General features: G+C 47.2%; 1 protein-coding gene across 1 annotated transcript; it reads right to left on the bottom strand.

Moving 5' to 3' along the window:
- Window positions 1-2216: 2216 nt before the first annotated feature.
- Window positions 2217-10708, bottom strand: LOC120019390 (isthmin-2-like). The gene is made up of 5 exons (XM_038962678.1): window positions 10655-10708; window positions 10039-10293; window positions 7449-7743; window positions 4474-4683; window positions 2217-2734 (listed from the first exon to the last, which is right to left on the bottom strand). The coding sequence occupies exons 1-5, from the start codon at window positions 10706-10708 to the stop codon at window positions 2217-2219; spliced, it is 1332 nt and encodes a 443-aa protein (XP_038818606.1).
- Between the last annotated feature and the right edge of the window lie 1888 nt (window positions 10709-12596).

The raw sequence follows: 12596 nt of genomic DNA on the forward strand, positions 1-12596 counted from the left end.
CGGTTCCCCTCTCTCCACTGGTATTCTCTGCCTCTAACGCTATTACAGGGGCTGAGTCACTGGCTTACTGGTGCTCTTCCATGCTGTCCCTAGGAGGGGTGCGTCACTTGAGTGGGTTGAGTCACTGATGTGATCTTCCTGTCTGGGTTGGCGACCCCCCCTTGGGTTGTGCCGTGGGGGAGATCTTGGTGGGCTATACTCGGCCTTGTCTCAGGATGGTAAGTTGGTGGTTGAAGATATCCCTCTAGTGGTGTGGAGGCTGTGCTTTGGCAAAGTGGGTGGGGTTATATCCTTACTGTTTGGCCCTGTCCAGGGGTATCGTCGGACGGGGCCACACTGTCTCCCGACCCCTCCTGTCTCAGCCTCCAGTATTTATGCTACAGTAGTTATGTGTCGGGGGGCTGGGGTCAGTCTGTTATATCTGGAGTATTTCTCCTGTCTTATCCGGTGTCCTGTGTGAAATTTAAGTATGCTTTCTCTAATTCTTTCTTTCTCTCTCTCAGAGGACCTGAGCCCTAGGACCATGCCTCAGGACTACCTGGCCTGATGACTCCTTGCTGTCCCCAGTCCACCTGGCCGTGCTGCTGCTCCAGTTTCAACAGTTCTGCCTGCGGCTATGGAACCCTGACCTGTTCACTGGACGTGCTACCTTGTCCCAGACCTGCTGTTTTCAACTCTCTAGAGACAGCAGGAGCGGTAGAGATACTCTGAATGATCGGCTATGAAAAGCCAACTGACATTTACTCCTGAGGTGCTGACCTGTTGCACCCTTGACAACCACTGTGATTATTATTATTTGACCCTGCTGGTCATCTATGAACATTTGAACATCTTGGCCATGTTCTGTTATAATCTCCACCCGGCACAGCCAGAAGAGGACTGGCCACCCCTCATAGCCTGTTTCGTCTCTAGGTTTCTTCCTAGGGTCTGGCCTTTCTAGGGAGTTTTTCCTAGCCACCGTGCTTCTAAATCAAATCAAATGTATTTATATAGCCCTTCTTACATCAGCTGATATATCAAAAGTGCTGTACAGAAACCCAGCCTAAAACCCCAAACAGCAAGCAATGCAGGTGTAGAAGCACGGTGGCTAGGAAAAACTCCCTAGAGAGGCCAAAACCTAGGAAGAAACCTAGAGACGAACCAGGCTATGAGGGGTGGCCAGTCCTCTTGTTCTACACCTGCATTGCTTGCTGTTTGGGGTTTTAGGCTAGTTTCTGTACAGCACTTTGAGATATCAGCTAATGTAAGAAGGGCTTTATAAATAAATTTGATTTGATTTGAAATCTTAACGCTACAGCATACAATGACATTCTAGACGATTCGGTCTAAGGCCCAATTCTGGGGAAGGCCCTTTCCTGTTTCATCATTACAATGCCCCCATGCACAAAACGAGATTCATACAGAAATGGTTTGTTGAGATAGGTTTGGAAGAACTTGACTGGCCTGCACAGAGCCCTGACGTTAACCCCATTGAACACCTTTGGGATGAATTGGAACGCCAACTGCGAGCCAGGCCTAATCGCCCAACATCAGTGCCCGACCTCACTAACGCTCTTGTGGCTGAATGGAAGCAAGTCCCCGCAGCAATGTTCCAACATCTAGTGGAAAGCCTTCCCAGAAGAGTGGAGGCTGTTATAGCAGCAAAGGGGGGACCAATTCCATATTAACGCCCATGATTTTGGAGTGAGATGTTCGATGAGCAGGTGTCCACATACTTTTGGTCATGTAATGTATTACCCAATTTGAAAAAAGTACCGCGTTACTTTACTCCATTACTCATAAAAGTAATCTGATTATATAACATGTTACTTTTGTAATGCGTTACCCCCAACACTGATGGTCAGTCAAACAGACAGAGCTCCTACAACACCAACAGGCTAGATGACAACGTCATGCTTACATGCACACAGGATTGTGGACAGACATCGAGAGAGCTGGGAATCATGCTGGATGCGAAACACATCGGCAGGACTGCATCTCTTTTTTTTGTTCAGTTCAATGAAGTTCAATTCTGTTCTGTTGGGTCTGGTCGCATGATGTTTAATGTGCAAAATCCTAACTTGAGATTAACTTGCACCTTAAACTTCTCAATCCCCAAACTTCCTATGGACTTTAATGCAATGCAAAACAGCCCTGCTTTCTTTTCTCAAGTCAGGATTGTACCCCACTGTTCTGGCACATTCTGGGTAATGTAGTTTTGGCTACTGCATGCGTTCTCAGTACTCCCGGGCCTCCTCCAGCTCGTTCATGAACACGTCCTGGTGGGGGTTCTCCGGGCAGACCAGGCCGTTGTTGGGCGGTCGCAGCGCGTGGAAGTGGCTCCAGTCACCTTTACACAGGATCCAGGGCAGCACGTCCACCTTGAAGTGGAGCTCCGGTGAGAACTCCGTGCTGATCAGGTTGGGCGTTCCCGCACCCTTCCCCCGTGTGATCAGACGGCCACGGTTGTCGTAGCAACAGTGCTGGGCGGCGAGCGTGGCGACGTCGCCGGAGAGGGCCGAGCGGATGCAAGTCCTCGCCGAGGGTTTGTAGATGTCCAGGCGTTCTTTAGGGCCACTGGCGTCACGCCAACGGAACGTCCGGTCGTGTCCCTCGTCGAAGACGCTGACCACGGTGTAGGCAGTGGCCGAGGGGTAATTGCAGGGGCAGCTGGGTAGTTCTGACAGGACCTGGTTGAGGTATCTCTGGAGGAAGTTGCTCTTACAGTTCAGCCACTTCTCACAGGTGTCCACGTCTAAAGGGAGAGCAGAGGGAGACCATTGTGTCAATTACCATCTAATTACATAGTTATTTCTGCTCTGTTCTGTCTGGCCTGTTCTGTCCTACTCTGTTCTGTTAGCCCTGTTCTGTTCTGCCCTGTCCTACTCTGTTCTGTTAGCCCTGTTCTGTTCTGCCCTGTCCTACTCTGTTCTGCCCTGTCCTACTCTGCTATGTTTTGTTTTGTTCTGTTCTGTTCTGCCCTGTTCTGTTCTGTTCTGTTCTGCCCTGCTCTGTTCTGCCCTGTTCTGTTCTGCCCTGTTCTGTTCTGCCCTGCTCTGTTCTGCCCTGCTCTGTTCTGTTCTGTTCTGTTCTGCCCTGTTCTGTTCTGTTCTGTTCTGTTCTGTTCTGCCCTGCTCTGTTCTGTTCTGCTCTGTTCTGTTCTGCCCTGCTCTGTTCTGTTCTGTTCTGTTCTGCCCTGCTCTGTTCTGTTCTGCCCTGCTCTGTTCTGTTCTGTTCTGCCCTGCTCTGTTCTGCCCTGTTCTGTTCTGCCCTGTTCTGTTCTGTTCTGTTCTGCCCTGTTCTGCCCTGTTCTGTTCTGTTCTGTTCTGCTCTGCTCTGTTCTGTTCTGTTCTGCCCTGCTCTGTTCTGCCCTGCTCTGTTCTGTTCTGCCCTGCCCTGCTCTGTTCTGTTCTGCCCTGCTCTGTTCTGCCCTGTTCTGTTCTGCCCTGTTCTGTTCTGTTCTGTTCTGCCCTGTTCTGTTCTGTTCTGCCCTGCTCTGTTCTGCCCTGCTCTGTTCTGCCCTGCTCTGTTCTGTTCTGTTCTGCCCTGCTCTGTTCTGCCCTGCTCTGCTCTGTTCTGTTCTGCCCTGTTCTGTTTTGTTCTGTTCTGTTCTGCCCTGCTCTGTTCTGCCCTGCTCTGTTCTGTTCTGTTCTGCCCTGCTCTGTTCTGCCCTGCTCTGTTCTGTTCTGTTCTGTTCTGTTCTGCCCTGCTCTGTTCTGCTCTGTTCTGTTCTGCCCTGCTCTGTTCTGCCCTGCTCTGTTCTGTTCTGTTCTGCCCTGCTCTGTTCTTTTCTGCCCTGTTCTGTTCTGCTCTGTTCTGCCCTGCTCTGTTCTGTTCTGTTCTGCCCTGCTCTGTTCTGTTCTGTTCTGCCCTGTTCTGTTCTGTTCTGCCCTGCTCTGTTCTGCCCTGCTCTGTTCTGTTCTGTTCTGCCCTGCTCTGTTCTGTTCTGTTCTGCCCTGCTCTGTTCTGTTCTGCCCTGCTCTGTTCTGCCCTGTTCTGCCCTGTTCTGTTCTGCTCTGTTCTGTTCTGCTCTGTTCTGTTCTGCCCTGCTCTGTTCTGCCCTGTTCTATTATGTTCTGTTCTGCCCTGTTCTGCTCTGCTCTGTTCTGCTCTGTTCTGTTCTGTTCTGTTCTGTTCTGTTCTGTTCTGTTCTGCCCTGCTCTGTTCTGCCCTGCTCTGTTCTGCTCTGTTCTGCCCTGCTTTTTTCTGCTCTGTTCTATTATGTTCTGTTCTGCCCTGTTCTGTTCTATTATGTTCTGTTCTGCCCTGTTCTGTTCTGCTCTGTTCTATTATGTTCTGTTCTGCCCTGTTCTGTTCTGCTCTGTTCTATTATGTTCTGTTCTGCCCTGTTCTGTTCTGCTCTGTTCTGTTCTGCCCTGTTCTGTTCTGCCCTGTTCTGTTCTGCCCTGCTCTGTTCTGCTCTGTTCTGTTCTGTTATGTTCTGTTATATATATTTTTTCCCAGGTGTAAATCGAAAAAGGGTATTCAACGTACCTGTGCCAAAAGGTTCAGTGCCGTTCTCCATCTGGAAGGGGAAAGGCTCAGCCACAGTGTTGACATGGTCGGGACAAGGCTCCATGTCACATTTGGAGGCCTCTGTCAGGGTGCAGGAGTAACCACAGGACCGTGTCCTTTTCCTCTCTCCATGACCACAGGTGACAGAGCACGGGGACCAGGCGCTCCACTCCTCCGTCTCCTCCTTCTCTGTGGGGGGACAAAACAAATCTCATGATATTAAATGATAATGCATTTAGATGTATAGTGTTTCTCCTATTTAAGCTGTTTTACATTTTATGGAGGTAACACACACACACACACACTTCTCCCCCATCACATGATTACTCGCTAATCAGTAAGAGTTGAATTTCTCTCCCAGCCGTGGGATTTCCTAGCTAGGCTACATCCTAACTGTGTAGAACTCCAATTAGAAGCATTTGGCTGGTTCCCCACCTGTGCTTAACGAGCTATCAAGGAAAAGGAAAACAACTTGAAAGGGTTAATTAGTAGTACTACTTAGGTCGTTTTTGGGGGGAATCTGTACTTTACTATTTATATTTTTGATTATTTTTACTTCACTACATTCTGAAAGAAAATAATGTACTTTTTACTCCATACATTTTCCCTGACAGCTAAAAGTACTCGTTACATTATGAATGCTTAACAGGACAGGAAAATGGTCTAATTCACGGACTTATCAAGAGAACATCCCTGCTCATCCCTTCTGCCTCTGATCTGGAGGACTCACTAAAGACAAATACTTCATTTGTGAATTATGTCAGTGTGCCCCTGGCTATCCGTAAATGTAAAAAAACAAGAAAATTGTGCCGTCTAGTTTGACTAATATAAGGAGTTTGAAATGTTTTATACTTTTACTTTTGATACTTAAGTATATTTTTGAAATTACATTTACTTTGATACTTAAGTATATTTAAAATCAAATACTTTTAGACTTTTAAGTAGTATTTTACTGGGTGAGTTTTACTTGAGTCATTTTCTGTTAAGGTATCTTTACTTTTACTCAAGTATGACAATTGGGTACTTTTTCCACCGCTGTAGTAAACAGTGGTGCTGAGAAACAAAGCTAGATTTGGTTTAGATGCATTTACTGCACTGACGTATGACCCAGAAGCTAGACTGTAGACATTACAAGGATAAGTAAATTGGCTCTTAAAACTCCTTTATCTAATCCCTTAACATCCACATTACTAAAAGTGTAAAGTGAATTTACAGGAAATTCTATTTTATAAGTGTTTCCATGACAGGAAAATCCAAATCCATAACAAGGCTTTTCTATGTACAGTTGAATGCTCCTCTGGTCTAACCTTTCTCCTCTGGTCTAACCTTCAGCCTATCTGCCTTCTAAAAAGTTTGAGTCTGGTGTTTAATGATACTGAAAACATGTCCGCCCTCGATTACCGACGAGATGAGGTGGGTGCAGAAATTGCAGCTTTGTTCGGCGGCGCAGCCGTGTCCTTTGTGGCACAGCCAGCTCACCATACGGCCGAACACAGGAATAGACTCTTCTCAGGAGCATTTAATTTACAGAAGGGAAGCCCCAGCGTTACGCTAGTCTGACTGACATACTTTATGTTCACTAAAAGCCTTCAGATCTGATCACTTCATAAACATTGTTGCCCTGTTCCTAGATCACATGCACCTCATTTAGACGTTCAATGTTGATGAATGTATACATACTGTATGCACACATGCTCATTTACATCACAATCTATGAAGCTGCAGCCCTTCTCTCTCTTGAATAAAGCTGCCTGGTTCTGCTGTAGTCTACAGGGATGAATAAAGCTGCCTGGCTCTGCTGTGGTCTACAGGGCTGAATAAAGCTGCCTGGCTCTGCTGTGGTCTACAGGGATGAATAAAGCTGCCTGGCTCTGCTGTGGTCTACAGGGCTGAATAAAGCTGCCTGGCTCTGCTGTGGTCTACAGGGCTGAATAAAGCTGCCTGGCTCTGCTGTGGTCTACAGGGCTGAATAAAGCTGCCTGGCTCTGCTGTGGTCTACAGGGATGAATAAAGCTGCTTGGTTCTGCTGTGGTCTACAGGGATTAATAAAGCTGCCTGGCTCTGCTGTGGTCTACAGGGATGAATAAAGCTGCCTGCCTGTGCAGCCAGAAGGCACTATGCTCTTTTCCCATCATGCACAGGGAGAAAATGGACTGAGAACTAAGAGAAACAAAAAACAATAGAGGCGTAAATGTTATCCACGTCCCTGAAAGCCCCCGAATTCTTGAACAGGCTCAAAAGGCCTTGCCGCCCAGGGCAGAGGGCCGAGTCGGGGTCTGGGGGGCCCAGAGGGGGGATGAAAGACCCAGCCGAATGGCCCCTGTCATCCACTGTTCCCAATCTGCCCTCTAATTATACACAAGCAGTGGGCTGTTTTGTCCATCCGGGGGAACAGGCTCATGCTGCCATTAGCGAGCGCATCAGGCCCATCTTCAAAAGACAGCAGGCCTCCACAGCGAGCTGCAAGTTGGGACCCAGTGTCCACTTCAAAGGCTGGAGCTCCACAATGGCCTGACGGTCGAGTGCTCGCAGAGCATAGCTCTCTCGCTCGCTCAGTCAGTACAGCCCTGCCACCCTGCCACAGTCCTCAGTCAGTACAGCCCCCGCCACCCTGCTGCAGTCCTCAGCCCCTTCTCTCTCTCTCCCTCGGTCTCTCTGTCTCTCTCTCTTTCTTTCTGTCTATCGACCTTTTTGCTAACGAATCACTTATTGACATTTTTCTTAATCCTGTGAATCTTTCTTTCTCTTTGTTTCTCACTATTTCAAAACAATAAAATTCTCAACTTTTGTAGGCCATTTTATAATGATCCACTACTCTGAGGCATGCAAAAGTGGATCAGAGATCACTGTTCTTTTCCATTTTTTTTTTACTACTTTGTCCTGCTATACAGACACTGTGCCACTTAGCGAACAAAATAAAGTCTCACCATAGTAGCTCTGTGTGGCGTCCCAACCCTCGTTCCAGCGACTGTCCCAGTCATCTCCCACTTCGCTAGGGAGAGGCTCTTCGCTACCATACTCCAACAGGTAATCTTCCTCGACTTCCTCTTCCTCTCCAGTCTCCTCCGGCCCTGAGCGGCCCGTCCCATCCTCGCTGGAGTCAGCGTCTGTGTATCCCCAGAACAGAGGCCAGAACAGCTTCTTACCCCCCAGCCAGCCTACAGAGGACGGGGGGGACGGGGGGATCCAGTCCTTTATCAGATCCATCTCTAAGTCCATGTTAGGGTCGTCCACCACCTCAATGGTCACCTGGGAGGGAGGAAAGGAGAGTGATCATTTAGAGAACCATTGTGGAAGCTTGATATTGATATTGATTTCGTGGACATGCTAAGATAGCTACAACTAGTCCTTATATGGTCACAAAGTCTGCCAAAACTAAAAGGTTGAACACTTACTTCACAAAAATACTTTTAATAGGAGGATGCATAAACTGAACATCTCAATGTTACTGGAAGTTTACCAAATTCACTGACGGCACATAAAACATACCTTTCAGAAGTATCAAGGGATTTACATGCCTAATTTCTAGCTCTGACTTAACCAGTCAGACATGAGATGAGCAATGAGCACTCAGTCAGAAGATCCCACGCTTAACTACATCTCGTTACACTGGTAGGCCACTACTGTATGACTCAACCCTGTACGTTAGCTCACTCCCATAGTAGTTGTCAGAACCAGGCAACATGGAGAGACTATGAGAGGGTAGAGCCAGTCTGCATGGGGTCATTACATCCAGCTAACCACATCCTGAAGTGAACTGCCCTGAGTCGACCAGTAGATGGAACTAACTACTGTGGGATTGAGATGCGTTCAACGAAAGGACATGCTGAAGACATTGAGGCTAATCACTGGAGGAATCACAGGAAATGACATGCTGAAGACATTGAGGCTAATCGCTGGCGGAATCACAGGAAATGACATGCTGAAGACATTGAGGCTAATCGCTGGCGGAACCACAGGAAATGACATGCTGAAGACAGAGGCTAAACGCTGGAGGAATCACAGGAAATGACATGCTGAAGACATTGAGGCTAATCGCTGGCGGAACCACAGGAAATGACATGCTGAAGACATTGAGGCTAATCGCTGGAGGAATCACAGGAAATGACATGCTGAAGACATTGAGGCTAATCGCTGGCGGAATCACAGGAAATGACATGCTGAAGACATTGAGGCTAATCGCTGGCGGAATCACAGGAAATGACATGCTGAAGACATTGAGGCTAATCGCTGGCGGAATCACAGGAAATGACATGCTGAAGACATTGAGGCTAATCGCTGGAGGAATCACAGGAAATGACATGCTGAAGACATTGAGGCTAATCGCTGGCGGAATCACAGGAAATGACATGCTGAAGACATTGAGGCTAATCGCTGGAGGAATCACAGGAAATGACATGCTGAAGACATTGAGGCTAATCGCTGGAGGAATCACAGGAAATGACATGCTGAAAACATTGAGGTTAATCGCTGGAGGAATCACAGGAAATGGAAGTGTCATGATCGTCTTTAGGTGAATGAGAGGACCAAGGCGCAGCGTGATATGAATACATCTTCTTTTATTTTTTGAAGATGAAAACGAACACTAATACAAACTAGACAAAAAAACAAACGTGAAGCTACACAACGAAAGTGCAGACACAAGCAACTAACATCAAACATAGACAATTACCCACAACCTACCTAATGCCTATGGCTGCCTTAAATATGGCTCCCAATCAGAGACAACGATAGACAGCTGTCTCTGATTGAGAACCAATCCAGGCAACCATAGACTTACATAAACACCTACACTGAACACAACCCCATGAACTCTACAAAACCCCCTATACAATACAAACACCCTAGACTAGACAAAAAACACACAAACATCCCCCATGTCACACCCTGACCTAACTAAAATAATAAAGAAAACAAAGATAACTAAGGCCAGGGCGTGACAGGAAGAAGTGAAGGTGAGGACTGGAACTATTTATTCAATGTGAAAGTAGCTACCGTCTTGTTCTGCTGAATTGCCACTCATGCCAAGTAGAAACTCCTCACCACAGAATGGAATCAACATAAAGGATCTCTATAATCACTGCTCTTCCCTGCTTTACCAGGGTGCAATGCATTGTTGGTAGAGCATTTTTATTTTTTTACCTTTTTTTATTGAACTAGGCAAGCCAGTTAAGAACACATTCTTGTTTACAATGACGGCCTACACCGGCCAAACCCGGACGACGCTGGGCCAATTATGTGCCGCCCTATGGGATTCCCAATCACAGCCGGTTGTGATACAGCCTGGATTCGAACCAGGGTGTCTGTAATGACACCTCTAGCGCTTCCAACAGCAGGATTCTGTGTTTGATTCCCGGGACCAACCATATGTAAAATGTATGCATGCATGACTGTAAGTCGCTTTGGATAAGAATGTATGCTAAATGGCATATATTATGTATATATATTATGTATATTAGGTGAGTTTCCCCCGTACAAATGTAAATCGCTCTTGAGGGGCTAGAAAAGCATTATAAAAAATACTATCAATTATCGTCACCACACCTGGATGTTGGGGTTCTGCGAGCTGATGTCTGCGTTGGCCAGCTCAGGGAAGTTCTTCAGGTCCAGAACGAAGGGCTTGATCTCCTCCTTAGGCTCAGGCTGGGGCAGAACCCCTACGGAGCGGTGCTGCGAGTGGGACCACCTCCTCTTGTGGCGGTGCTCAGTGACAGGGGGAAGGAGGCTCTGGACCTGGTTCTGCTGCTCCAGGGCCTCCGGTCCATGATGGACCCCACTGATGGGCGGCTGAGCACGAGCCTGAGGAAAAAGATAGGACACCTCAATTAAGCATCATGATGAAAGATCTGGACCGCTCTGAAGACCTTGATGACATTAGTCATAAACAATACAGTGATTACTGGCTCGTTTAAGATACAAAGGTTACTTGCTTTAGCTATTTGCCCAGGAAAAGCATTTGCACCATGCTATGACTTAGTGACAGAGCTCCTAGAAACCATTGGGGCAACAAACCAGCAGACCAACCAACCAAACCCCGTCCATCCGTCTGCTTCTCATTTATTTCTCACAGCAGCCAGAGCCCTGGCATCCAGGCCTTTGACAAAGAGGAGCCTGTGCCAGATTCTCTAGTTTTAATGAGAGAGCTTCGGAGTCGTGGGACCCCTGGGATGGTGGGCAGGCTGGCCCTGTGTTTCAATCTGCCGTGTCCTGCCATGCCCTAGGGCAGCAGGTAGCCTAGTGGTTAAGAGTGTTGGGCCAGTAACCGAAAGGTCGCTAGGTCAAATCCCCAAGCCTTGTGAAAGGCACTTAATCCTAATTGCTACAGGAACTCACTCTGGATGAGAATGTCTGTTAATAACTAAAATGTAAACTATGTGCAGCTACACTCAACAGACAGAAGCCATAGGTCTCTCTAAGGTCCTCCTCCCTCTGTCTCTCCCTCTGTCCTCCCTCTGTCTCTCCCTCTGTCCTCCCCCTGTCTCTCCCTCTGTTTCTCCCTCTGTCCTCCCTCTGTCTCTCCCTCTGTCTCTCCCTCTGTCCTCCCTCTGTCTCTCCCTCTGTTTCTCCCTCTGTCCTCCCCTCTGTCTCTCCCTCTGTTCTCCCTCTGTCCTCCCTCTGTCCTCCCTCTGTCTCTCCCTCTGTCTGCCTGTCTGTGACAAAGTGAACATCGTCTAGCTCTGACTTTGTTGATAGCTACTTAATTGAGGGAAAATGTACTCACTATGACTGTGATACTGTATGTGGTTATCTCAACTAGCTATCTTAAGATGAATACACTAGATTGTCAGGCGCTCTGAATAAGAGCGTCTGCTAAATGACTCAAATGTAAATGTCAACCATTCTTTAGATCAAGTTGCCACTAAAAATGTATCTAAGGTCAGGTAAGGGTCTTCTATTACTCAAAGCTTTTAATTCAGCCAGTATCTACAGTGCTAATAAAGAGCCCAAACATCTGACAGGACTTCAGTAACTGAAGCAGTGCCAGTTTGCGGTTTGAAATGTAGTGCAGTTTAAACCAAAATCTGGAGCGATGACAAAACAGTTGGTTATGGGCCCGAGAACAGACTACTTTTTCAGTGGCTGCAATTCTCCCATAAAAAAAGTTGGTCGGTCAGATCTGATCCATTTAGAGGTAACCCCTGTCAAACATTATTGTCTCTTTACTGAAGAGAGAAAGAGGAGGATCCTGAAGACTTCTTCTGGGTCTTGTCAGGTCCCTCTGAGAATTAGGGGATGGTCATTACACGGTTCCAAACACATTAAGACTTGTCTTCCTTCTTTGTTCTATGTTTTGATTTAATTGGATCTGGTGTTCTGTATTTTGATTTAATTGGACCTGGTGTTCTGTATTTTGATTTAATTGGACCTGGTGTTCTGTATTTTGATTTAATTGGACCTGGTGTTCTGTATTTTGATTTAATTGGACCTGAATATCTATAATTGTGATTTAATTGGACCTGGTGATCTATAGTTAAGCAATAAGGCCCATGGAGGTGTGGTATATGGCCAATATACCACGGCTAAGGGCTGTTCTTAAGCACGACACAAGTGACTATGCATAGATAATAACGTAGATAATAAAAGAGGGGGTGTGGGGGGAGGGGCAATGCAAATAGTCTGGGTAGCCATTTGATTAGATATTCAGGAGTCTTATGGCTTGGGGGTAGAAGCTGTTTAGAACCCTCTTGGACCTAGACTTGGCGCCCCAGTTCCGCTTACTGTGCGGTAGCAGAGAGAACAGTCTATGACACGGGTGGCTGGAGTCTTTGACAATTTTTAGTGCCTTCCTCTGACACCGCCTGGTATTGAGGTCCTGGATGGCAGGAAGCTTGGCCCGAGTGATGTACTGGGCTGTACGCATTACCCTCTGTAGTGCCTTGCAGTCGGAGGCCGAGCAGTTGCCATACCAGGCAGTGATGCAACCAGTCAGGATGCTCTCGATGGTGCAGCTGTAGAACCTTTTGAGGATCTGAGGACCCATGCCAAATCTTTTCAGTCTCCTGAGGGGGAATAGGCTTTGTCGTGCCCTCTTTACAACTGTCTTGGTGTGTTTGGACCATGATAGTTTGTTGGTGTTGTGGACACCAAGGAACTTGAAACTC

This window comes from Salvelinus namaycush, chromosome 24, assembly GCF_016432855.1.
Source record: "Salvelinus namaycush isolate Seneca chromosome 24, SaNama_1.0, whole genome shotgun sequence".
NCBI lineage: Eukaryota > Metazoa > Chordata > Actinopteri > Salmoniformes > Salmonidae > Salvelinus > Salvelinus namaycush.